Raw genomic sequence first — 26,474 nt, forward strand, 5'->3', positions numbered from 1 at the left:
TTCTACAGGGAACACAGAACCACCGAGGACTTGGTAAATAATCTGAAGCAGGCATAAAGAGGCTCGGTGAAGGTGGTGCTGAAGGTGTGGAGGTGGGTCAGAGTGTCGGAGGAGACTCTGTAGAAGGACAGAGTGCCAGCAGCATGGTCCACATACACTGCCACTCTGTTAGAGACCGAGGAGGAGGAGATGTCCGTCCTTTTGTTATTGTGCCAGAAAAAGTAACCTTCCTGAGAGCACCTCAGGCTCCAGGAGTGATCGTTCCATCCAAACCAGCAGTCCCTGCTGGCTCCGGCCCGTTTGATCCCCCTGTAAGTCACTCCCACATAAACCCATCCTTCCCACTCGGTCTCCCAGTAGCTGCGCCCCGTCAGACCAGCTGAACACAGGGTCTGCTTCCAGTAGTCAAACCTCTCGGGATGATCAGGGTACGGCTGCTTCTGGTCCACCCGGCTCACAGTCCTGTTGTTCTCCGACAGTCGGAGGTTGCTGTTGGCCGTGTTTGTGTCTGCTGCGAGTTCACAGTAATCTGAAGGAGAGAAGAAGAACAGACACAGCAGCAGTTTACATGTCCTGGGAGTGTTCTCAGGGAGTTCATATAAAGGCTGGAGTCACAACTATCTGACCCAACTTTCTCTTTATAGACGTGAGATGGTTATAAAGCTGCTGAAGCTGCTGCTAAAGCTGCTGCTAAAGCTGCTGCTAAAGCTGCTGCTGCTAAAGCTGCTGCTAAAGCTGCTGCTGCTAAAGCTGCTGCTAAAGCTGCTGCTAAAGCTGCTGCTGCTGAAGCTGCTGCTGCTGAAGCTGCTGCTGCTAAAGCTGCTGCTAAAGCTGCTGCTAAAGCAGCTAAAGCTGCTGCTGCTAAAGCTGCTGCTAAAGCTGCTGCTAAAGCTGCTGCTAAAGCTGCTGCTGCTAAAGCTGCTGCTAAAGCTGCTGCTAAAGCTGCTGCTGCTGAAGCTGCTGCTGCTAAAGCTGCTGCTGCTAAAGCTGCTGCTAAAGCTGCTGCTGCTGCTGCTGCTAAAGCTGCTGCTGCTAAAGCTGCTGCTGCTGCTAAAGCTGCTGCTGCTAAAGCTGCTGCTAAAGCTGCTGCTAAAGCTGCTGCTGCTAAAGCTGCTGCTAAAGCTGCTGCTAAAGCTGCTGCTGCTGCTAAAGCTGCTGCTAAAGCTGCTAAAGCTGCTGCTAAAGCTGCTGCTGCTAAAGCTGCTGCTGCTAAAGCTGCTGCTGCTAAAGCTGCTGCTGCTGCTGCTGCTAAAGCTGCTGCTGCTAAAGCTGCTGCTACTGCTAAAGCTGCTGCTAAAGCTGCTGCTACTGCTAAAGCTGCTGCTAAAGCTGCTGCTAAAGCTGCTGCTGCTGCTAAAGCTGCTGCTAAAGCTGCTAAAGCTGCTGCTAAAGCTGCTGCTGCTAAAGCTGCTGCTGCTTCCTTCAATCTGAGGAAAACCGAGGATTAGATCACTATACAAAGATCTCAAACTGCTTTCAGCCAAGAGGAAGTAAAGAGCACTCAGTGAAATTAAAATTTCACTTTAGCTTTCAGCTCAGTATGAAGTGGAGTAATTATCGTGTAATTACCACAGTAATAACAGGTAACAGCAGGTAAAGGTCAAAGATGACAACAGAACAAAGTATCGTTAGAATTTAGTAATAATATTATAACTTATAACATTTAATATGAAAACTGTTAATAATGATGACGTAATATCGGATGAAGTCACCTTAAAATTCATCCCTTACAACCAAACTCTGACTTTAGAGAGACTCCAGAGGGGATGAGATTCTGCGCTTTAAGGAGATCTTTTACAAACTATGACACCGTTTTCTAAAAGCAGAGATCTGTGCGTAGCCCTGCTGTAGGACAGCTGAGGTGCAGCAGGGAACAAGCATAACCCTGTAGGCTTCCTCACAGTTTTCATGGCATCTTATGAAGACTGACTCATGATTACATGCAGAAAAAACTCTTTTTCTGGATCCTGAATCTGAGAATTAACACACTCACATTTCCTGAGTCCACGTTTCAGCCTCATCTCTCCGCCAGAATCCAACCTAACGGAAGGAAAACGATGAACCTTCAGCAGCCTCTTCAACACTGAGCTTCATGAAACTGCATCATTCGACAGCCTCAGACCTTCTTGACCTCATGATATAAACAGAGTGACTGTAGCAGCTCATATATATGTCTCATCAGTAAACAGAGCAGCTGTTAGAGTTCCCCTTCAGACAGTTCATGGCTATAAGAAAACATTCTGCCACGGTTTATCATTGTTGTCCCTCAGTAAAAGTGACAAAAGGACCAGTTCAGCTCTGCTAACTACAGAGTGAGTTCTTCTTCATCTGTCACCACCGATTCTGTGGTTCGCCTTCAGTCCAACACACATAAGAACTGAGACAGCAGAAAAAGTCTGCTAGAAACATTCAAGCCAGATATGCATTCATCTCTGAAGAGACATGTCAAATGTTGGCATCAAATACAAGTCGTAGTGTGGGCTGTTTATACCTGAGTGTCTCCAGCCTCCAGCGTGGATCCTCCAGCGCAAAAGTCAGCAGCTTCCCTCCGGAGGCTCCTGGGTGGTTGTAGCTCAGGTCCAGCTCTCTCAGATGGGAGGGGTTGGAGGTCAGAGCTTCAGCCAGAGAAGCACAGCCTTCCTCTGAGATCATGCAGCCCGACAGGCTGCAGAGGAGCAGAAAAGCTGATTGGACAGAGCTTCACAGTGTACCCAAAACATACCAAGGAAACAATTCAGCAGTTTACAGAGTTCTGTTGATTCTATTGTTTAAGAGAAATATCTACAAACAACTGCCACAGTAAAGGCCTGCAAAGCATCATAAAGGAAGAAACTCGTGTTGGTGATATTAACAGGTTTAACACCTCAGTCAGTCATTGCCTGCAAAGAATGTTCCATCCATTAAGAAATCCATCCTTTTCTGCCCTGATCTCACTCTTACAAGTCAGCATCTCTTCTAGAGGGACACTAAAGCATTTCCAAGCCAGCTGAGACCCATAACCTGTGCGAACCCTTGGTGTTTTCCCATCACCAGGGAGATTTTACACAGAGACCTGAACTAATTAACTTGCTCCTTTATAAGTGGAAGAGCAGAGGCTCTCTCAGGCCCTAAAGATTGACCAAACTCAACACCATATCCCAAGGAAGGTCTTGTTCTTTCATATCATCATTAAGGGTCTGTTGAGAAGTGGGATCCCTCTGTGTTTAGCCCACAGACTCATCTGTCTTCTTAAAAAGGCAAACAAACACCCCTGTCAGCCAGTAACTGTTCTGTGCACTTTGAGGAGGATGGAAGTCTCAGAACTGAGGTTTATGATAAACCTACACACCCAGACCAGCACAGACCTGCTTTTCTACTCCACTTTTCCAGTGCCACTTCTCCTCATCACTTGCTTGCCTGTTTTCTTTAGACTGCTATTTGCACACCGCACATACTGCACGGATGTCTGCCCTATCCACTTTCGATGGTACTTTCTGTGCCTACCAAGGTGACCACGGGTAACGGGGAATCAGGGTTCGATTCCGGAGAGAGAGCCTGAGAAACGGCTACCACATCCAAGGAAGGCAGCAGGCGCGCAAATTACTCCCGACTCGGGGAGGTAGTGACGAAAAATAACAATACAGGACTCTTTCGAGGCCCTGTAATTGGAATGAGTACACTTTAAATCCTTTAACGAGGATCAATTGGAGGGCAAGTCTGGTGCCAGCAGCCGCGGTAATTCCAGCTCCAATAGCGTATCTTGAAGTTGCTGCAGTTAAAAAGCTCGTAGTTGGATGTCGGGATCGAACCGACGGTCCGCCGCGAGGCGAGCTACCGTCTGTCCCAGCCCCTGCCTCTCGGCGCCCCCTCGATGCTCTTAGCTGAGTGTCCCGCGGGGTCCGAAGCTATAAAAGCTATAACTTTGAAAAAATGAGAGTGTTCAAAGCAGGCCCGGTCGCCTGAATACCGCAGCTAGGAATAATGGAATAGGACTCCGGTTCTATTTTGTGGGTTTTCCTTCTGAACTGGGGCCATGATTAAGAGGGACGGCCGGAGGAATTCGTATTGTGCCGCTAGAGGTGAAATTCTTGGACCGGCGCAAGACGGACGAAAGTGAAGAATGTTTTCATTAATCAAGAATGAATGCCGGAGGTTTGAACACGATCAGATACCATCGTAGTTCCGACCGTAAACGATGCCAACTAGCGATCCGACGGCGTTATTCCCATGACCCGCCGGGCAGCGTCCGGGAAACCAAAGTCTTTGGGTTCTGGGGGGAGTATGGTTGCAAAGATGAAACCTAAAGGAATTGACGGAAGGGCACCACCAGGAGTGGAGCCTGCGGCTTAATTTGACTCAAACGTGTCTCAGAGACGATTCTTGTTTAGTTTCTTGTGCTCATTGGTTTATCCTTTGTTTCAGGATCAGCAAATCATTCTCTGGTCAGCTTCAGGTTTCTGTGCTCACCTGGATGATTGCCTGGGCCAAACATGAAGACCTCAGTGTGTTGTCTGTGCCTCCAGTCTCTGAAAGTCCTCATTAGAATCTGTTCTAAATTAAGTAAAAATTGCCTTTTGAGTCAGTCTCTGCTTAAGTAGTCCTTAATTTGGTAAATTATAACATTGGAGGGTGCAAGCGCATTAGCTCCAGTGTTTCTCAATTCCGGTCCTCCTGACCCACCGCCCTGCATGTTTCGATGTTTTCCTCCCCCACCACACCTGATTCAAATGAATGGCTCCTTATCAGGCCGCTGCAGAGCTTGATGACGAGCTGATCACTTGAATCAGGTGTGTGTCTGTGGGTGTTTGTATGGGGAAGAAGCTCTTTGTCAGTCTGCTGGTGTTGTAGCGTCTCCCAGGGGGCTACAGAGCAAACAGGGGGTAGGCAGGGTCTCCTGTGATGGTCTTCTGAGACAGCAGGATGTGGAGATGTTTTGGGAGGCAGTCAATAAAGATTTATAGATAATATTACGTAGGTTAGGAGGAAATGCAAGCGATAGGCTAGAGAAGATGGGAGATATAATTTACTCCTATGGTGTAGAAAGATCTGGGGTGCAAGATAGAAGGCTGAATATCTGTGTGTGACTGTGTTTTACAGGGACCTGTTCAAGTTTGTTAAAGGGTTGTTTAACCAGGAAAAGGGAGGGCAGCTTAAAGCAACAAAGTCAGAGGTGGAAGAGTATCTAAGAAACACTTATTCAGATCTTCAGCAGTGGAGAGTTGGAGGCCTTCCACCTGACATGCCACCATTAGGAGAGATAGCTCATAAGATGGATGTTAGACCACCTGGGTGGAAGGAGGATGAGGAGGTAGTCAGGTGTGCAAAGGCTGGATTTTTAAAAGTGCACCTGATATCCTAAAGTTTTTGAGGAGGCAAAGAGACCCTTTTACCCATGGAGTATTGGTGTAAAACCTCTCAGCAGAACTTCACCGGGCAAAAAGACTTATTGAGAGGAAAAACCAAAGTGGGGACATCGTCAGCTCCACCTATGATGTGCTGGTGAGGCCTGAGCTGTTCAAACTCTCTATGACACTGACCGTCCCATCAGCTGCATGTGAGAGGAGCTTTTCTTGCTTACGGCCTATAAATACCTACCTGAGAAACAGAAGTGGAGATGCACGAACCAGCATTCTGGGGGTGCTGGCAATCAGCTCAAGTAGGGCCAAAGAACTGGAAGTAGATGCAGCCATTAACTCTGCAGCTAATCACAACAACAGGCGGATTGTTCTCTTGTGACTAATGAGTACACAGTTTCTTTTTGACGGGTTATTACTGATTGTTTGCCAAATATTATGTCGATTGTACTTGTAGTATTTAGCCTGCATGTGTGTGTGTTAGTTTCAGCAGAGCCCAGAGAAGAGGAGGAAGAGGACAGTTCTCACAGTTGGGTCAGAATTCACTACCACCTCCTACAAACAATCAGATCCCCCCTTTGCCCCCCTCAATGATCATTTTCTGGTGCCGCCGCTGTGTTAAACAGAAGCTGACCTGAGAGCTTCCAGGGTACAGTTTGGACTCTTCAGTCCATCAGACAGCTGCTTCACTCCTGAATCCTGCAGGTCGTTGTTACTCAGGTCCAGTTCTGTCAGACTGGAGGACTGGGAGCTGAGAGCTGAGGACAGAGCAGCACAGCTTCTCTCTGAGAGGTTACAGCAGCTCAACCTGAAGGATATATGACAGTTAAATGCTTTGTCACTGATAAAAACCCTTCATATGTGACAGAGTTGGTATCTGCAGCTCTCTCTGTACTTACAGAGCTTTGTTGGAGGCTTTGACCACTGGCAGCAGCCTCAGAAGAGCCTCCTCTGAAGCAGAGTATTTCTTCAGGTCGAACACATCCAGATGTTGTCCTGATGACAGTAAGATGAAGCCCAGAGCTGACCACTGAGCAGGACACAGTTCATCTGTGGAGAGACTTCCTGAACTCAGGGCCTGTTGGATCTCCTCCACCAGAGAACGATCATTCAGTTCATTCAGACAGTGGAACAGGTTGATGCTTCTCTCTGCAGACAGATCCTCACTGATCTTCTCCTTGATGTAATCAACTGTTTCCAGATTGGTCTGTGAGCTACTTCCTGTCTTTCTTAGCAGGTCCTTTAGTTTATCCTGGTTGGTCTGCAGGGAAAGACCCAGGAGGAAGCGGAGGAACAGGTCCAGGTGTCCATTTGGACTCTGTAAGGCCTTGTCAATGGAAATCCTGTGGATTTGCGTTGAGGTCTTTTTCCCTAAACGCAGTCGGAGGTTTTTCAGTGACAGTTGTGGGAAGGACGTCACATTTTTGTTGCTGTTAATTAGTGACATCCTCACATAAACAGCAGCCAGAAACTCCTGAACACTCAGATGGACAAAGCTGAACATCTTTTCTCTCTCTTTCCTTCCACGCTCTTCTTTGAAGATCTCTGTGAACACTCCTGAGCACACCGAGGCTTCTCTGAAGTCAATGCCGCTCTCTCTCAGATCCTTCTCATAGAAGATCAGGTTGCCCTTCTCCAGCTGATGAAAAGCCAGTTTTGCTAATGACTTAATGTACTGAATGCACCTCTCTGGCCCATACTTCTCTTTTGTCCGATCAATGTGAAACACCAGGAACTCTGTGTACATCTCAGTCAGGGTCTTGGGCAGCTCTCCTCCCTCTCTGGTTTCCAACACATCCTCCAGAACTGTAGCAGTGATCCAGCAGAAGACCGGGATGTGGCACATGATGTGGAGGCTTCGGGATGTCTGGATGTGGGAGATGATGCTGCTGGCCTGCTCCTCATCTCTGAATCTCTTCCTGAAGTACTCCTCCTTCTGTGGGTCAGTGAACCCTCTGACCTCTGTCATACAGCTGACAAACCTTCGAGGGATCTGATTGGCTGCTGCGGGTCGTGTGGTTATCCAGATGCGAGCAGAGCGTAACAGTTTTCCACTGATGAGTTTCCTCAGCAGGACATCTGTTGTAGCTGACTTTGTTGCATCAACAGAGCCAATGTCTCCAACATGAAGGTCCAGATGAAGGCGGCTCTCATCCAGTCCATCAAACACAAACACAAGTTTGAATTTGCTCTTGTCATAGTTGCTGTTTCCTGATGACTGCAGAGTTGTAAAGATGTCATTAAGAGCCTCCTCTTTGATGTCCACAGTTTCTGGGATACATTCATGAATGAGTTCTGCCAAACTGAACTTTTCTCCCTGCAGTGGATTCAGCTGACGGAAGGTGAAGGGGAACATTAGATGCACATCCTGATTGGATCTGTGTTCAGCCCAGTCCAACACAAACTTTTGCACCAGGAAGGTTTTTCCTATTCCTGCGATTCCATTGGTCAGCACAGTTTTTATGGGTCTGTATTCTCCAGAGGGATGTTTGAACATGTCTCTGGGTTTCACTGCTTTCTCTGGTTCTGCTGGCTTCCTCGCCCCCTCGATCTGTCGGACCTCATGCTGCGTGTTGATGTGTACGTCACACCCTGCTGTGATGTACAGCTCTGTGTAGATATCTACCAGACGCTGCTTATCTTCTGCCCAGCCCTCCTGGGCACACATGAACTTGTCCTGGAAGTTTGACTGAAGCATCTGTTGGTAAAATGTGATGCGCTGCGGCTCAGGAACTGGAACCATTAAATCTGTCTCAAACAGAAAGAGGGAAGTTTCAGTCTGAAACACTCAAATCAGTTACAGATGACTAAGTTCCTCTCAGAAGCTGTAAACACAGCATGTAAACACATTCAAACCAAAGTAAAAAATGCCATGAGAGCGAATCACAGAGTATGCTGCTCTACACACATCAGTCAAAGGATCCCCAAAAACATCTCTGACGTGACCCTTCCTGGAGCAGAGGAAGCCCCAAACACAGATGCTCTGCCCAGTGGGCGAGATGCTGCTCTGAAACTGTCCACAGTGGTTCCCTCCGGCTGCATCAGGAGCACTGATGCTGAGCGCTGAAGATTCAGTTAGACACACGACACTCGTTTCATCTTTCAAGGCTTTCTTTGCTACCCAGAAAATCCAGTAGTTTTACCTTCAGTCTGAGGAAGAGGAGCCTGTGACCGAGAGGATGAAGGTCCTCTGCTCTCTGGAGACCCCTGAACATCCCAGTCAGCCACTGAAAGGCAGTTTATGTGGGTTAAACTGATATAAACTGTTCTCTAAGAAGCTTTCTGATGTATGAGTCAGTGACTTTACGAGTTTCTCTTCCTGTGACTGACCTTCTGGTCCTGAGCTGATGGCAGAAAAACTCTGCAGCAGGTCATTCCTGTGGATCCTCTCTAAAACCTTCCTGGTCACCTCCACAGCTCCAGGAAGTCTGTAGGTGTGCACCATCAGGTCCACGGTGTCCCACCTGTTTGCTGCCTGCAGTCGGCTCTTTTTGACGGCTGGGAGGCCTTGAAGGCTGTCGGCCTGCTGCAGAAACCACTTGAACTTACAGAACTCCTCATCTCCCAGATCTTCCAGAGTGTTAAAGATGTCCTCTGGAGTCATCACAGCTCCCTGGTGAAGTCAAATAATATTAAATTTAAGTTTTTGGTTCAACCAGATACCAAGATATATCTACTCTGAGAAACGCTCAGTAAAACCAGTGACTGGACTCAAAACCAGTGTCAAGATATAAAACCAGTGACAGAATTTAAAACCAGTGTCAGGACTCAAAACCAGTATCAGGACTCAAAACCAGTGTCAGGACTTAAAACCAGTGTCAGGACTCAAAACCAGTGTCAGGACTTAAAACCAGTGTCAGGACTCAAAACCAGTGTCAGGACTTAAAACCAGTGTCAGGACATAAAACCAGTGTCAAGATATAAAACCAGTGTCAAGATATAAAACCAGTGTCAGGACTCAAAACCAGTGTCAGGACTTAAAACCAGTGTCAAGACATAAAACCAGTGTCAAGATATAAAACCAGTGTCAGGACTTAAAACCAGTGTCAAGATATAAAACCAGTGTCAGGACTCAAAACCAGTGTCAGGACTTAAAACCAGTGTCAAGACATAAAACCAGTGTCAGGACTTAAAACCAGTGTCAGGACTTAAAACCAGTGTCAGGACTTAAAACCAGTGTCAGGACATAAAACCAGTGTCAGGACTCAAAACCAGTGTCAGGACTTAAAACCAGTGTCAGAATTTAAAACCAGTGTCAGGACTTAAAACCAGTGTCAGGACTTAAAACCAGTGTCAGGACATAAAACCAGTGTCAGGACTCAAAACCAGTGTCAGGACTTAAAACCAGTGTCAAGACATAAAACCAGTGTCAAGATATAAAACCAGTGTCAGGACTTAAAACCAGTGTCAAGATATAAAACCAGTGTCAGGACTCAAAACCAGTGTCAGGACTCAAAACCAGTGTCAGGACTCAAAACCAGTGTCAGGACTCAAAACCAGTGTCAGGACATAAAACCAGAGTCAGAATTTAAAACTAGTGTCAGGACTTAAAACCAGTATCAGAATTTAAAACCAGTGTCAGGACATAAAACCAGAGTCAGAATTTAAAACTAGTGTCAGGACTTAAAACCAGTGTCAGGACATAAAACCAGAGTCAGAATTTAAAACTAGTGTCAGGACTCAAAACCAGTATCAGAATTTAAAACCAGTGTCAAGACTCAAAACCAGTGTCAGGACTTAAAACTACTGACAAGATATTAAACCAGTATCAGGACCCAAAACCAGTGTCAGGACTCAAAACCAGTATCAGGACTCAAAACCAGTGTCAGGACTTAAAACTACTGACAAGATATTAAACCAGTGTCAGGACTCAAAACCAGTATTAGGACTTAAAACCAGTGTCAGGACTCAAAACCAGTGTCAGGACTTAAAACTACTGACAAGATATTAAACCAGTGTCAGGACTCAAAACCAGTATCAGGACTTAAAACCAGTGTCAGGACTCAAAACCAGTATTAGGACTTAAAACCAGTGTCAGGACTCAAAACCAGTGTCAGGACTTAAAACTACTGACAAGATATTAAACCAGTGTCAGGACTCAAAACCAGTGTCAGGACTCAAAACCAGTGTCAGGACTTAAAACCAGTGTCAGAATTTAAAACCAGTGTCAGGACATAAAACCAGTGTCAGAATTTAAAACCAGTGTCAGGACATAAAACCAGAGTCAGAATTTAAAACCAGTGTCAGGACATAAAACCAGTGTCAGGACATAAAACCAGTGTCAGGACTCAAAACCAGTGTCAGGACTCAAAACCAGTGTCAGGACATAAAACCAGTGTCAGGACTCAAAACCAGTGTCAGGACTCAAAACCAGTGTCAGGACTTAAAACCAGTGTCAGGACATAAAACCAGTGTCAGAATTTAAAACCAGTGTCAGGACATAAAACCAGAGTCAGAATTTAAAACCAGTGTCAGGACTCAAAACCAGTGTCAGGACTCAAAACCAGTGTCAGGACTCAAAACCAGTGTCAGGACATAAAACCAGTGTCAGGACTCAAAACCAGTGTCAGGACTCAAAACCAGTGTCAGGACTTAAAACCAGTGTCAGGACATAAAACCAGTGTCAGAATTTAAAACCAGTGTCAGGACATAAAACCAGTGTCAGGACATAAAACCAGTGTCAGAATTTAAAACCAGTGTCAGAATTTAAAACTAGTGTCAGGACTCAAAACCAGTGTCAGGACATAAAACCAGTGTCAAGATATAAAACCAGTGTCAGGACTCAAAACCAGTGTCAGGACTCAAAACCAGTGTCAAGATATAAAACCAGTGTCAGGACTCAAAACCAGTGTCAGGACTCAAAACCAGTGTCAGGACTCAAAACCAGTGTCAGAATTTAAAACCAGTGTCAGAATTTAAAACCAGTGTCAGGATTTAAAACCAGTGTCAGGATTTAAAACCAGTGTCAGGACTTAAAACCAGTATCAGGACATAAAACCAGTATCAGGACTCAAAACTACTGATAGGATATTAAACCAGTGACAGGACTTAAAACCAGTGACAGGATATAAAACCAAAGCTATTCCGGTCGGCCTTTATGGTTACAGCTGTGATAGTTTGGATTGAAGGGAACGATTCGATCTGATGATTAACCAATGAAATAATGACTTTAGCAGGAATGGACAGTTTGGTCAATAGTTATTCATGTAGTTTTTGGCACATCTCACATTTGGAGGTATTACACAAGCACTATTCCACCTAAAGGGCAACTCCAGTGGAAATGGAGAGAAGAGAGTTATAAGTAATTAATTTAATGATAAAAGGTGTCTGTAACTGTAACTGTCGCCCTTAAGCGAGATGTGAAATTGTCTTAATCCACTGAATTTAAGGCCACTAAACCTGGTTTTACAGCTGATGACCGTATTAAATTTCCAGCCTTATTAATCATTACTTAATCGTTACTTATTAATCATTGTGGGAGTTTTTGAGTTAGAAAGAGCAGTGATGTTGTCTTACTCACCAACAAATGGTGTAGTTTGTAATTCTAAAATACAGCTGGCAGGGTTAAAACAGACAACAATCTTCAGTAAATTAGACTCACTCAGAATAAAGTACCATCTGATCTCCTGCAGTTAAAGTTAAGCCTGCAAACAGCCGACCATCAGGACGGAGAACTGAGAAAAATTATATGAAAATAGAGGAACTACTGCAAACACGTACAATGCACATAGTTCCTCATGCAAAAGCAGAATAGTGAGTTGGCTCATACCGGAACTGAAGTAAATGGGGTGGTAACTTTCACATCCTGTTGCTGCTAATCAAAGAAAGAACTAAATCTGTCAGAAACAACTGTTCCATCAGATGAGCGAACATTCAGCATTTCTCTCTGTACTGAGAGTTGAATGTTTGGATGTCAGCATCTGCTAACTCAGTGTCCTGTTTATGGGAGGATGTGATTAACCTGATTCACAGTAGAAACAGTGGGACAGTGGTGTATTAAAGCAGGCTGCTCTCAGAAAGCCCAACATGAACACAAGAATAACAGCATACTTAGATCATAAAAAATATGCAGCTGGAAAGTTTACTGACTCGGAGGATGAGATATGACTCAGATATGGTGTCAGATTGATTGAAAAGTTATCTCGAGCTACGGTGTCCCACAGGGGTCAGTATTGGGCCCATCCATCTTCTATACTCACTGAATCCGTCGGTCGGGTAGTGGGGGGGCTGGAGCCTATCCCAGCGGTCATCAGGTGAGAGGCGGGGTCACCTGGACAGGTCGCCATCATAGGCCACACAGAGACAAACAACCAGACACAGGCTCCTAAGGACAGTTTTAGAGTCACCAGTTAACCTAACAGCGTGTTTTTGGACGGTTGGAGGAAGCCGGAGAACCCACGCCTACACAGGGAGAACATGCAGACTCCACACAGACAGAACCAGCTGGGAGTTGAACCTGGAACCCTCTGCTGAGGCGATGCTGTTGACCACCACAGCGTTCACCGTTCTCTGCTCAGACGCTGTCTTTAAGTTACTTTAATGGTGATTCTGTCAGATGAGGCTGTGGTTATAAAATCAGGATTTTATTAGGGCAAAGCGACAGTCTGGAAATGCTTTAAAGGTGACATGTTAATAATTTGACACAATTTTCTGAGGTTTCATAGAGATGTTTGAGAGAGACTTTGGTCCAAATATCTGTTGGTTTAAGCTCAGCGGCTCTCAGTCTCAGCCCTGTTTTAACACCTCTTTGTTGCTTTGTCTGTTTTCAGGGTGGAGCAAGAGCTCAACTCCACCCTTTGGTGGTGTTCGTGGCAGTAAACAGACGTAATGAAGCTGTTCCTCCAGTCAGAAACACTCCAGCTCTATAGATACAGATAGTTACTGTATTGATCCCAGAGGGAAACAGGTTAGCAGTTAGCTGTAAGCTAGCAGTTAGCTGTAAGTTAGCAGTTAGCTGGAAGTTAGCAGTTAGCTGTAAGTTAGCAGCAGATGCTAGCAAACAATGCTTTCTCATCAGCAGTAATGGACCAAGCCGGAGATGTGCACAGCGTAACTCGTAGTAATGCATGTGAACCGTTAATTACTGCGTTTAAACATTTTGGATATATTAACCTCATTAAACAGTTGGACCTGGAGACCTCCATCTTTATCAGAAACATGCCGATAATGTAACGTTAACACAGCGAGAGTGAGGAGAGGACCGGTGTTGTGTTGGAAACACACCTTAAACACAGCTGCAGGTTGTCTGAGTTACAGAACGATGAGGCTTAGCAGAGGAGGTTACAGAATGTGTCACCTTTAAGTTTCCTTAAGTTGAGTTTTAATTGGCTGATTTTCAGACAGTTTCAGACGCATTTAGCCATCTGACAAAAACAGAAAAAGATGTCAATGAGAGAAGCTTTATTGGCAATTTTTGTTAATATACACTTACACTGAACTGTTTTTACAAAAAGGTGGAAGGCGGGAGGGGTTCAAACTCATCATCAGGGTGTGTTAGTACTGCTATTCTTTTTCATGTACAATGTGTGACTCAAATAACAGAAGAACATGCTCATGAAAGCATGTCTGTCCAACAGTTCCAAGTCAAAGAGGGTCAGGAGACACTTTCTCCTACAGGGAACACAGAGATATGGAGGAACCTGCCCACCAGAACCCAAAACCGGCATAAAGAGGCTCAGTGAAGGTGGTGCTGAAGGTGTGGAGGTGGGTCAGAGTGTCAGAGGAGACTCTGTAGAAGGACAGAGTGCCAGCAGGATGGTCCACATACACTGCGACTCTGTTAGAGGTGGAGGAGGTGGAGGAGGAGGAGGAGGGCACCGTTTTTCTCCCATTGTGCCAGACAGAGTAATCACCACTGTGAGAAGAGAGAATACTCCAGGACTGATTGTTCCACCCAAACCAACAGTCAGCATTCTTTCCTCTCCTTCTGATTCCTTTGTAACTCACAGACACATAAACGCCTCCTTCCCACTTGACCTCCCAGTAGCAGCGGCCCGTCAGAACATCTGTACACAGCAGCTGACAGCATTCAAACCTCTCTGGATGATCGGGATACGGCTGCTTCACTCTCACTCCAAGAATCCTCCTGTTGTTCCCAAATAGTCTCATTTTACTGTTTACTGTGTTTGTGTCCACAGTGAGTTCACAGAAATCTGATGGAGATAAGAGACAGCACATAAGCTGAGACATCTGAAGCCTTTATTGGCTACTTTACACCAATTAACCTCAACATACTTTATATGTTCAAAGCAGGTGTGACTCCCCAAAGCATTGAATTCATGCATATTCTGTTCAGGATGGGTTCAGAGAACATAACAACGACTCAAAATCCTCCAGATGGATATTCCAGGGAGGAAAATTGCCTGGGAGTTTGTTCCTGAACGGTTTATTCTCTTGGTCTTTAGAGACTATTTTTATGCAAGTACAGAACATCTGGAAATCAGCCATTAAAATAAATTTTTAAAATTAGAAGCACCTCCAGTTCAGTTCAGTTTGCACCTTCCCTGAGCCCTTCAGTGGAAAAGTTAGCTCATCTGTGCTGTTGATCCTCTGAATGCGTATAACCGGACTGACAGTTGGATAAAGAAGAAGCAGAAGTCTAACAGGTGATGCATTAAAGTGAACAAACACTCACACTTCCTCAGGCCAGGTTTCAGCCACTGTTCTCCAGCATGTTCCAGTCTGAAGGAAGAAAAAGTGTAAATGAACCTTTAAAAAAGACAGAAAGGGACACCACGATGCCAGGCCAGGGAAAGGCTGAAAAGTGAGAGTTAATTATTTGAATGAAAAGTACAGTGAAACAGGAGCACATCTGGCATCGAAAGGTCGCCGCTCAGATCTAACCAGGAACAGCTCCCGTTCCTCAGGGGCTCCTCTTCCATCCTGTGACTGTTGAAGTATGTTCATACCTGAGAGTGTCCAGTCGCCAACATGGATCCTTCAGGGCGGCCAGCAGCTTCCTTCCTGAGGCTCCTGGATGGTTGTAGCTCAGGTCCAGCTCTCTCAGATGGGAGGGGTTGGAGGTCACAGCTTCAGCCAGAGAAGCACAGCCTTCCTCTGTGATCAGACATCCTGACAGGCTGCAGACACACAGAACAACTTTATTTTCATTAGATAGAAGCATTTAAATGTTCCAGAGACTGAATCCTGACCTGAGAGCTTCCAGGTTACAGTTTGGACTCCTCAGTCCATCAGACAGCTGCTTCACCCCTGAATCCTGCAGGTTGTTGTTACTCAGGTCCAGTTCTGTCAGACTGGAGGACTGGGAGCTGAGAGCTGAGGACAGAGCTGCACAGCTTCTCTCTGAGAGGTTACAGCAGCTCAGCCTGGAGGACAGTTGGAATACTTCTCTTAGGCTTTTTAACCCATGTTTCAGGGCAAAGTCATGTTCCATTCACAATGGGCAGTGCAGTTACTGTCGTCTAACAGTGATCTAAAATAACAGCACAAAGTAATTATCTTATCATATCAATAGTAGTTTAGTGACATCTAGTGGTGACATAATCCCTGAGCTCACATCCTCCTTTCAATAATTTATTAGTAGGCACGAAGGTCTGTTGGTTATTTCTTTATTCCTTTTTTAAAATAACACTGTACCTGTGTGTTTTGGGTGAAAACTGACTGCTCAGTTTACTTTTTTATCAGTTTTACCTCCTCTCCTCTTCTGAACTCTTCCCATTTTGGACTTTTCACCCATCAGTTAAGCCCTATTAGTGCTGAAAGACATCTTCATTAAGCTGTTGCTCCTTTATGGTAATTCACACAAATAGACATGTCTGCGTGTGCTCAGTTGCAGACATCAGAATCAGCTGAGTGATGGCAGCAGAATATTCTTGCTTTCCCACTGGCTCTGTGCTGTAAGTCGGTAGTTTTTGGACTGTAAGAAAGCCGTGTGAGCCACTTTGTCTTTGCTGCTCATCTGATTGATGCTACGCTGTGTCCTAGACCACCTGTTGGGGTTTCACTGCACATGCTGGGAGACCTGCTGGAAGAGCATTGCTGTAGTTGAGGTGAGCGATGACCATAATCTTTACCAGGAGGCTTACTGAGTCAGACACAAACTGATGTTATTAAGATACATGACCAAGAAACAGACACAACATCATTAGAAAAGGAGAAGTGGTCATGGAGGTTTCCAGGTATTGCTAAGAGAGATGAAGAGATGGTCTTTATGTTGGTATTGTGAAGGTTAGACTGATTGTCTAGATGATCAACAATCTTGGAGAGGTTAATCTGAAGGTGGTATTCCTTCATCGGTGTGGATATCAGAGTAGCAATGATACAAGAAGACCTGAGAGTGGATGACTGGGCCCAAAGAGGTGGTTTATATTAAAAGCGAAGGGGCTGCAGTAGGTTTCCCTCACTTTGACAGCTTGAAAGAACACCCAGCAAGTTATGGTTCAAACCAGAAGTATGTCGTAGCTGAGATGTCCATCTCAGAGAGTACAGATTGAACAACGACACGATTAACCTTGTCAAAAGCTGTAAAGAGGTCTATCGAGATGATTCCATCCGCTGTCGGTGGCTAGCGTGCAGAACTCTATTGCATGATCCACTGATCGCCTTCCCTGCCTCAGGGAGTGAAGAGCTCTCGCAGCTTCTCTAGCGGGAAGAGTACGCTGGAACATTTGTTTGATCGTGTCCATGAAGAGAAGAAGAAGTTTAATATGGCAGAACGCCGGCTCCATTCCGTGGTGGCCTGGCTCTCCCCGATAGATGGGAGACGAAGGCTATTTTGGCTCGATTCAAAGGAAAGTCATCAGCCTGGAACTCAAAATGGAGCTCGCACTGAGTGAGGAAGGGACGACAGTCACCAGACTCCCTGGAGAATCTTTCCCAGCTGGAGAGCTGGACGGGTCTGGTCCCTGAGGGCGGAGTTGGAGCTGGAGCTGATGATGAGGCCGATGCAGGGGGTCAGCTGACTGCTTCACAAGCCACATCACTGCGTTGTGAAGCTTCTGCCCGATGGATCTGTTCCATCTCCTTCTCCTGTTGTCGGACCCGACACTCCTGCACCTCAAGAGTAGCGAGAACAGAGCCCTGCTGATTGTTCCATCAAGAACTCGGAGACTGGCGGACACAAATGCAGGCAGACAGATGTTATTCAGGTCTCAGGGTTATTTATTCGGTCCAAGGGTCAAAATCCAAGAAGTCAATCAGAACAGGCAGAGGTACAAAATCGGAAGGGAAGACTCAAAATACTGGGAAAGAAAATGATTAGACACGGGGAATATCTCTCTTTAATAAAACAATCTGCTCTAGGAGACAAGACAATCTGGCACTGAAACACAGGGTAGCACTGGTTATATACACCCAGGAGCGAAGGGATAACCAGAGACAGGTGAAACACTTAAGGGTGAGGACGGGTAATCAACGGCAAAAAGGAAGTGACTATCAAAATAAAACAGGAAACTGACACAAAACACAGACCCTGACAGACTGTAGAGGAAATTACAGTATTTCAAATATCTGATAACGATAAACGACATGGAAAATACTTTGTAGAACTGACACTAAATTAAGGTGCTAAAAAATTCTGTTGTTTCACTTCCACTAAAAACCTGCTGAATTTTGGTAGTTGATACCCGACATTCTTCTTGTATGTCACATTATTGCAGCTCTCTCTGTACTTACAGAGCTTTGTTGGAGGCTTTGACCACTGGCAGCAGCCTCAGAAGAGCCTCCTCTGAAGCAGAGTATTTCTTCAGGTCGAACACATCCAGATGTTCTCCTGATGACAGTAAGATGAAGGCCAGAGCTGACCACTGAACAGGAGACAGTTTATCTGTGGAGAGACTTCCTGAACTCAGGGCCTGTTGGATCTCCTCCACCAGAGAACGATCATTCAGTTCATTCAGACAGTGGAACAGGTTGATGCTTCTCTCTGCAGACAGATCCTCACTGATCTTCTCCTTGATGTAATCAACTGTTTCCTGATTGGTCTGTGAGCTACTTCCTGTCTTTCTTAGCAGGTCCTTTAGTTTATCCTGGTTGGTCTGCAGGGAAAGACCCAGGAGGAAGCGGAGGAACAGGTCCAGGTGTCCATTTGGACTCTGTAAGGCCTTGTCAATGGAAATCCTGTGGATCTGCGTTGAGGTCTTTTTCCCTAAACGCAGTCGGAGGTTTTTCAGTGACAGTTGTGGGAAGGACGTCACATTTTTGTTGCTGTTAATTAGTGACATCCTCACATAAACAGCAGCCAGAAACTCCTGAACACTCAGATGGACAAAGCTGAACATCTTTTCTCTCTCTTTCCTTCCACGCTCTTCTTTGAAGATCTCTGTGAACACTCCTGAGCACACCGAGGCTTCTCTGAAGTCAATGCCGCTCTCTCTCAGATCCTTCTCATAGAAGATCAGGTTGCCCTTCTCCAGCTGATGAAAAGCCAGTTTTGCTAATGACTTAATGTACTGAATGCACCTCTCTGGCCCATACTTCTCTTTTGTCCGATCAATGTGAAACACCAGGAACTCTGTGTACATCTCAGTCAGGGTCTTGGGCAGCTCTCCTCCCTCTCTGGTTTCCAACACATCCTCCAGAACTGTAGCAGTGATCCAGCAGAAGACCGGGATGTGGCACATGATGTGGAGGCTTCGGGATGTCTGGATGTGGGAGATGATGCTGCTGGCCTGCTCCTCATCTCTGAATCTCTTCCTGAAGTACTCCTCCTTCTGTGGGTCAGTGAACCCTCTGACCTCTGTCATACAGCTGACAAACCTTCGAGGGATCTGATTGGCTGCTGCGGGTCGTGTGGTTATCCAGATGCGAGCAGAGCGTAACAGTTTTCCACTGATGAGTTTCCTCAGCAGGACATCTGTTGTAGCTGACTTTGTTGCATCAACAGAGCCAATGTCTCCAACATGAAGGTCCAGATGAAGGCGGCTCTCATCCAGTCCATCAAACACAAACACAAGTTTGAATTTGCTCTTGTCATAGTTGCTGTTTCCTGATGACTGCAGAGTTGTAAAGATGTCATTAAGAGCCTCCTCTTTGATGTCCACAGTTTCTGGGATACATTCATGAATGAGTTCTGCCAAACTGAACTTTTCTCCCTGCAGTGGATTCAGCTGACGGAAGGTGAAGGGGAACATTAGATGCACATCCTGATTGGATCTGTGTTCAGCCCAGTCCAACACAAACTTTTGCACCAGGAAGGTTTTTCCTATTCCTGCGATTCCATTGGTCAGCACAGTTTTTATGGGTCTGTATTCTCCAGAGGGATGTTTGAACATGTCTCTGGGTTTCACTGCTTTCTCTGGTTCTGCTGGCTTCCTCGCCCCCTCGATCTGTCGGACCTCATGCTGCGTGTTGATGTGTACGTCACACCCTGCTGTGATGTACAGCTCTGTGTAGATATCTACCAGACGCTGCTTATCTTCTGCCCAGCCCTCCTGGGCACACATGAACTTGTCCTGGAAGTTTGACTGAAGCATCTGTTGGTAAAATGTGATGCGCTGCGGCTCAGGAACTGGAACCATTAAATCTGTCTCAAACAGAAAGAGGGAAGTTTCAGTCTGAAACACTCAAATCAGTTACAGATGACTAAGTTCCTCTCAGAAGCTGTAAACACAGCATGTAAACACATTCAAACCAAAGTAAAAAATGCCATGAGAGCGAATCACAGAGTATGCTGCTCTACACACATCAGTCAAAGGATCCCCAAAAACATCTCTGACGTGACCCTTCCTGGAGCAGAGGAAGCCCCAAACACAGATGCTCTGTCCAGTGGGCGAGATGCTGCTCTGAAACTGTCCACAGTGGTTCCCTCCGGCTGCATCAGGAGCACTGATGCTGAGCGCTGAAGATTCAGTTAGACACACGACACTCGTTTCATCTTTCAAGGCTTTCTTTGCTACCCAGAAAATCCAGTAGTTTTACCTTCAGTCTGAGGAAGAGGAGCCTGTGACCGAGAGGATGAAGGTCCTCTGCTCTCTGGAGACCCCTGAACATCCCAGTCAGCCACTGAAAGGCAGTTTATGTGGGTTAAACTGATATAAACTGTTCTCTAAGAAGCTTTCTGATGTATGAGTCAGTGACTTTATGAGTTTCTCTTCCTGTGACTGACCTTCTGGTCCTGAGCTGATGGCAGAAAAACTCTGCAGCAGGTCATTCCTGTGGATCCTCTCTAAAACCTTCCTGGTCACCTCCACAGCTCCAGGAAGTCTGTAGGTGTGCACCATCAGGTCCACGGTGTCCCACCTGTTTGCTGCCTGCAGTCGGCTCTTTTTGACGGCTGGGAGGCCTTGAAGGCTGTCGGCCTGCTGCAGAAACCACTTGAACTTACAAAACTCCTCATCTCCCAGATCTTCCAGAGTGTTGAAGATGTCCTCTGGAGTCATCACAGCTCCCTGGTGAAGGGATTGTTTATAGTTATGTATCAGCTGTGTTAACGGTTTCTGGGGTTCTTTCTGATAAATTATATATGTAGATAAGTTAAACTTATATCATGAACCTGTGATTAAAACTCAGCAGTTTTTGTTGTCCTGAAGCTTCCAGCCGACTGATATTCAGTTTCTGTGCTGCTGCTCTCTTTAAAGTCTGATGGAGACTTTCTGAACCAGGCTTCGGAGGACTGGAGGGTTACAGAGACTGGAGCGTCTGTAAAGAACAACATACCTTCATGGTTTCATTCGCACTGAGATGTAAAAGTCTGCTGTGGATAAGCTGTTGTTGGGATAAGCAAGAGCCACAGCTGACATATCTTCTCCAAACAAAACCTGCCAAGATCATTAACTTAGTAGACTTTGAAGGATCACAGGCCCCTGTGTAGCAGTATATAAAAGTAATTATAGGAAGAATAAACCAAGTAGTTCACTGAAACATTAACCAAAAAGGACTCTATGGTTCTATAAATCTATGACTGAATTTAAAAGCTCATTGCTAACACATCATTAGGTAATAATTTATGAAGAAAAAGAGACTGAGTATAAGAAATGCTCCTAACAATATTCAAAACACCATAAGATAGATATTACTCCTTACTTACTCCTTGAAACCATACAATAGAAAGGGGGTGGAGTCCAAGGAGGGTTGGGGTTAGGGTTAGGCAATTACAATAATTATTAGGGTTAGGGTTAGATAATTACAATAATTATTAGGGTTAGGTAATTACAATAATCACTGCAGGGTTAGGGTTAGGTAATTAAAATAATTACTAGGGTTAGGGTTAGGTAATTACAATAATTATTAGGGTTAGGGTTAGGTAATTACAATAATCACTGCAGGGTTAGGGTTAGGTAATTAAAGTAATTACTAGGGTTAGGGTTAGGTAATTACAATAATTATTAGGGTTAGGTAATTACAATAATCACTGCAGGGTTAGGGTTAGGTAATTAAAATAATTACTAGGGTTAGGGTTAGGTAATTACAATAATTATTAGGGTTAGGGTTAGGTAATTACAATAATCACTGCAGGGTTAGGGTCAGGTAATTAAAGTAATTACTAGGGTTAGAGTTAGGTAATTTCAATAATTACTGAAGTGAAGAGTGAGCAGGAGGTAGAAATGTTTTATAGACTCACCCAGAAACAGGCTGCTTCTCTCTGAGGTCGTGTAACTTTGCAATGAACCAAACAAGAACTGGTCACACATGCTTCCTCATACAAAAGCAGAAGTGGAGGCTGGCTGAAATTAAGAAATGTGGTCAAACCGTCATTTCTGTTACTTCACAGAAACTTCAAAGCCTGAGAATAAAATCTGAGCCGTTGCTGGAAGCGAACACATAAGTACGGTCAGCACCATCGCCTCATAGCGAGAGTGTCATGATCTGATTTGGTTTGGAGGTTTTCTTTTAGTTTCAGGCTGGGTGAGCAGGTTTGCCCGGTTACCTGGGCGGAGTCTGGTTACCTGGGCGGAGTCTGGTGGCTGCCTGCTGACACACCTGTGGTGCTTCTACCAAAATCAAGAGCCAGTGGCTGCCTCTCCCTCCTGCCGCGGCCTCCTCAGACCAAAGTAAGGCAATCTCACCGAACTGTTTGGGACATTCTTCCACTTGGATTCTCATCCTCATTAACCTGTCGTCACCCAGTGCTCCAGCCGCTCCGAACCCTTGTAATACTTGTTTTCTCCAGCGTTTCCCCAGCGTTTCCCCAGCGTTTCTCCAGTGTTTCCCCAGCGTTTCTCCAGCGTTTCTCCAGTGTTTCTCCAGCGTTTCCCCAGCGTTTCTCCAGCGTTTCCCCAGCGTTTCTCCAGCGTTTCTCCAGTGTTTCTCCAGTGTTTCTCCAGCGTTTCTCCAGCGTTTCTCCAGCGTTTCTCCAGCGTTTCCCCAGCGTTTCTCCAGCGTTTCTCCAGTGTTTCTCCAGCGTTTCTCCAGCGTTTCTGCAGCGTTTCTCCAGCGTTTCTGCAGCGTTTCCCCAGCGTTTCTCCAGCGTTTCTGCAGCGTTTCTCCAGCGTTTCTCCAGCGTTTCCCCAGCGTTTCCCCAGCGTTTCTCCAGCGTTTCTCCAGCGTTTCTGCAGCGTTTCTCCAGCGTTTCCCCAGCGTTTCCCCAGCGTTTCTCCAGTGTTTCTCCAGCGTTTCTGCAGCGTTTCTCCAGCGTTTCCCCAGCGTTTCCCCAGCGTTTCCCCAGCGTTTCTCCAGCGTTTCTCCAGCGTTTCTGCAGCGTTTCTCCAGCGTTTCCCCAGCGTTTCCCCAGCGTTTCTCCAGTGTTTCTCCAGCGTTTCCCCAGCGTTTCCCCAGCGTTTCTCCAGCGTTTCTCCAGCGTTTCTCCAGCGTTTCTCCAGCGTTTCCCCAGCGTTTCTCCAGTGTTTCTCCAGCGTTTCTCCAGCGTTTCTCCAGCGTTTCTCCAGCGTTTCTGCAGCGTTTCTCCAGCGTTTCTGCAGCGTTTCTCCAGGGTTTCTGCAGCGTTTCCCCAGCGTTTCTCCAGCGTTTCCCCAGCGTTTCTCCAGCGTTTCTCCAGCGTTTCCCCAGCGTTTCCCCAGCGTTTCTCCAGCGTTTCTCCAGCGTTTCTGCAGCGTTTCTCCAGCGTTTCTGCAGCGTTTCTCCAGCGTTTCCCCAGCGTTTCCCCAGCGTTTCTCCAGTGTTTCTCCAGCGTTTCTGCAGCGTTTCTCCAGCGTTTCTCCAGCGTTTCTGCAGCGTTTCTCCAGCGTTTCCCCAGCGTTTCCCCAGCGTTTCTCCAGTGTTTCTCCAGCGTTTCTCCAGCGTTTCTCCAGCGTTTCCCCAGCGTTTCTCCAGTGTTTCTCCAGCGTTTCTCCAGTGTTTCTCCAGCGTTTCTCCAGCGTTTCTCCAGCGTTTCTGCAGCGTTTCTCCAGTGTTTCTGCAGCGTTTCCCCAGCGTTTCTCCAGCGTTTCTGCAGCGTTTCTCCAGTGTTTCTCCAGCGTTTCTCCAGTGTTTCTCCAGCGTTTCTGCAGCGTTTCTCCAGCGTTTCTGCAGCGTTTCTCCAGTGTTTCTGCAGCGTTTCCCCAGCGTTTCTCCAGCGTTTCTGCAGCGTTTCTCCAGCGTTTCTCCAGCGTTTCTCCAGCGTTTCCCCAGCGTTTCTCCAGCGTTTCCCCAGCGTTTCTCCAGTGTTTCTCCAGCGTTTCTGCAGCGTTTCTCCAGCGTTTCCCCAGCGTTTCCCCAGCGTTTCTCCAGCGTTTCTCCAGCGTTTCCCCAGCGTTTCCCCAGCGTTTCCCCAGCGTTTCTCCAGCGTTTCCCCAGCGTTTCCCCAGCGTTTCCCCAGCGTTTCTCCAGCGTTTCTCCAGCGTTTCCCCAGCGTTTCCCCAGCGTTTCTCCAGCGTTTCTCCAGCGTTTCTGCAGCGTTTCTCCAGCGTTTCTGCAGCGTTTCTCCAGTGTTTCTCCAGCGTTTCTCCAGCGTTTCCCCAGCGTTTCTCCAGCGTTTCTCCAGCGTTTCCCCAGCGTTTCCCCAGCGTTTCTGCAGCGTTTCTCCAGCGTTTCTCCAGCGTTTCTCCAGGACACAGATTCAGCACCTTCTCCCTTTGTGTAAATAAAGTCTCTGAATTCGAATCTGCTATTGAGTCCTATCTGTGTTTTGGCAGTCACCCCGAGACAGAGAGGGTTCCCGGTTCAACTCCTGGGTTCTTTCTGTGGGGAGTCTGCAGGTTCTCCCTGTGTCTGCGTGGGTTCTCTCCGGGTTCTCCGGCTTCATCCAACCGTCCAAAAACATGCATGTTAGGTTAACTGGTGTCTCTAAAGTGTCCTGAGGAGTGTGATTGTGTTTGTCTCGTTCCTCTCTCTGTGGCCCTGTGATGGCGACCTGTCCAGGTGACCCCGCCTCTCGCCTGATGACCGCTGGGATAGGCTCCACCCCCCCGCGACCCGACCGGCAGATTAAGCGGGTATAGAAGATGGATGGATGGGTTATGGGGGAATATTTTCACTTCATGATGGTGACACTGAGCTCAGTTCAATAGATATAAAGAGAAATCATGTAATGGTTGAAATACAACTAGATGAAATCAAATATTAAAGGTTTCAGAGGTGCAGAACCTGGCCAGTAGTGATAGAAAGCGCCACACAGTAACCTGTTGCTTCTAGATGGTATTAAAGTACCTGTGGAACGAGTCGTCTGCTCTGATTGGTCAGGTCCATCTGGCACCGCCCACTATTCTGCTGAAAGTAAACATTTCATAAGGTGAAACGTTAGTATAAGCCCCCAGAATAACCTTATTCACAGTTTTCCAGGAAATTACACTCTACAATTACCATGAAGAATACCTATAAAACTACTTTTTATATTGATGGACCAGGTATGGACAGCTGATCAATACCATGGGAGGTGTGATCAGAGTTTAAAATGATCCAGGTCTCTCCCGGGCATGATGGAGCTCCTCCCCCCGGATTGTGGAGCTCCTCCCTCCAGATGGTGGAGCTCCTTCCCCCGGATGGTGGAGCTCCTCCCGGATGGTGGAGCTCCTCCCTCCAGATGGTGGAGCTCCTCCTCCCGGATGGTGGAGCTCCTCCCCCCGGATGGTGGAGCTCCTTCCCCCTGATGGTGGAGCTCCTCCCTCCTGATGGTGGAGCTCCACCATCCGGGAGGAGGAGCTCCTCCCTCCTGATGGTGGAGCTCCTCCCTCCCTTCAGATGGTGGAGCTCCTCCTTCCAGATGGTGGAGCTCCTCCCTCCAGATGGTGGAGCTCCTTCCCCCTGATGGTGGAGCTCCTCCCTTCAGATGGTGGAGCTCCTTCCCCCTGATGGTGGAGCTCCTCCCTCCTGATGGTGGAGCTCCTCCTTCCAGATGGTGGAGCTCCTCCCTCCAGATGGTGGAGCTCCTCCCTTCAGATGGTGGAGCTCCTTCCCCCTGATGGTGGAGCTCCTCCCTCCTGATGGTGGAGCTCCTCCCTCCCGGATGGTGGAGCTCCTCCCTTCAGATGGTGGAGCTCCTCCCTCCAGATGGTGGAGCTCCTCCCTCCCGGATGGTGGAGCTCCTCCCTTCAGATGGTGGAGCTCCTCCTTCCAGATGGTGGAGCTCCTCCCTCCCGGATGGTGGAGCTCCTCCCTTCAGATGGTGGAGCTCCTCCTTCCAGATGGTGGAGCTCCTCCCTCCCGGATGGTGGAGCTCCTCCCTTCAGATGGTGGAGCTCCTCCTTCCAGATGGTGGAGCTCCTCCCTCCCGGATGGTGGAGCTCCTCCCTTCAGATGGTGGAGCTCCTCCTTCCAGATGGTGGAGCTCCTCCCTCCCGGATGGTGGAGCTCCTCCTTCCAGATGGTGGAGCTCCTCCCTTCAGATGGTGGAGCTCCTTCCCCCTGATGGTGGAGCTCCTCCCTCCTGATGGTGGAGCTCCTCCCTCCCGGATGGTGGAGCTCCTCCCTTCAGATGGTGGAGCTCCTCCCTCCAGATGGTGGAGCTCCTCCCTCCCGGATGGTGGAGCTCCTCCCTTCAGATGGTGGAGCTCCTCCTTCCAGATGGTGGAGCTCCTCCCTCCCGGATGGTGGAGCTCCTCCCTTCAGATGGTGGAGCTCCTTCCCCCTGATGGTGGAGCTCCTCCCTCCTGATGGTGGAGCTCCTCCCTCCCGGATGGTGGAGCTCCTCCCTTCAGATGGTGGAGCTCCTCCCTCCAGATGGTGGAGCTCCTCCCTCCCGGATGGTGGAGCTCCTCCCTTCAGATGGTGGAGCTCCTCCTTCCAGATGGTGGAGCTCCTCCCTCCCGGATGGTGGAGCTCCTCCCCCCTGATGGTGGAGCTCCTCCCTCCAGATGGTGGAGCTCCTCC

At 47.2% G+C, this 26,474-nt stretch overlaps 2 protein-coding genes across 2 annotated transcripts; both read right to left on the bottom strand.

Moving 5' to 3' along the window:
* Nucleotides 1-2,136, bottom strand: LOC140305166 (stonustoxin subunit beta-like). The gene is made up of 2 exons (XM_072383922.1): nt 2,132-2,136; nt 1-573 (listed from the first exon to the last, which is right to left on the bottom strand). Exons 1-2 carry the CDS (start codon nt 2,134-2,136, stop codon nt 3-5), a joined length of 576 nt encoding a protein of 191 aa, XP_072240023.1. The 3' UTR covers nt 1-2.
* Nucleotides 2,137-2,305: 169 nt separating this feature from the next.
* LOC140305167 (uncharacterized) lies at nt 2,306-21,259 on the bottom strand. Its single transcript, XM_072383923.1, has 15 exons — nt 20,785-21,259; nt 20,398-20,680; nt 20,211-20,294; nt 17,967-19,815; nt 15,485-15,658; nt 15,242-15,412; nt 14,968-15,014; nt 13,948-14,485; nt 11,561-11,591; nt 8,664-8,946; nt 8,477-8,560; nt 6,233-8,081; nt 5,968-6,141; nt 2,492-2,665; nt 2,306-2,354 (listed from the first exon to the last, which is right to left on the bottom strand). The coding sequence occupies exons 2-15, from the start codon at nt 20,669-20,671 to the stop codon at nt 2,306-2,308; spliced, it is 5,781 nt and encodes a 1,926-aa protein (XP_072240024.1). The 5' UTR covers nt 20,672-20,680; nt 20,785-21,259.
* Between the last annotated feature and the right edge of the window lie 5,215 nt (nt 21,260-26,474).

Source organism: Leuresthes tenuis, unplaced genomic scaffold, assembly GCF_036924035.1.
Source record: "Leuresthes tenuis unplaced genomic scaffold, fLeuTen1.0.hap1 SCAF_4, whole genome shotgun sequence".
Lineage (NCBI taxonomy): Eukaryota > Metazoa > Chordata > Actinopteri > Atheriniformes > Atherinopsidae > Leuresthes > Leuresthes tenuis.

Bases quoted from the DNA above. Each gene is read 5' to 3' on its own strand.
- LOC140305167 (XM_072383923.1), bottom strand. From the start codon at position 20,671: ATGACTCCAGAGGACATCTTCAACACTCTGGAAGATCTGGGAGATGAG. The intron at 8,947-11,560 runs GTGAGATGTGCC...TGACTTCACCAG, and splicing joins CTTGTGTAATACCTCCAAAT to GGAGCTGTGATGACTCCAGA. The intron at 6,142-6,232 runs GTAAGTACAGAG...TATATCCTTCAG, and splicing joins AAAGCCTCCAACAAAGCTCT to GTTGAGCTGCTGTAACCTCT.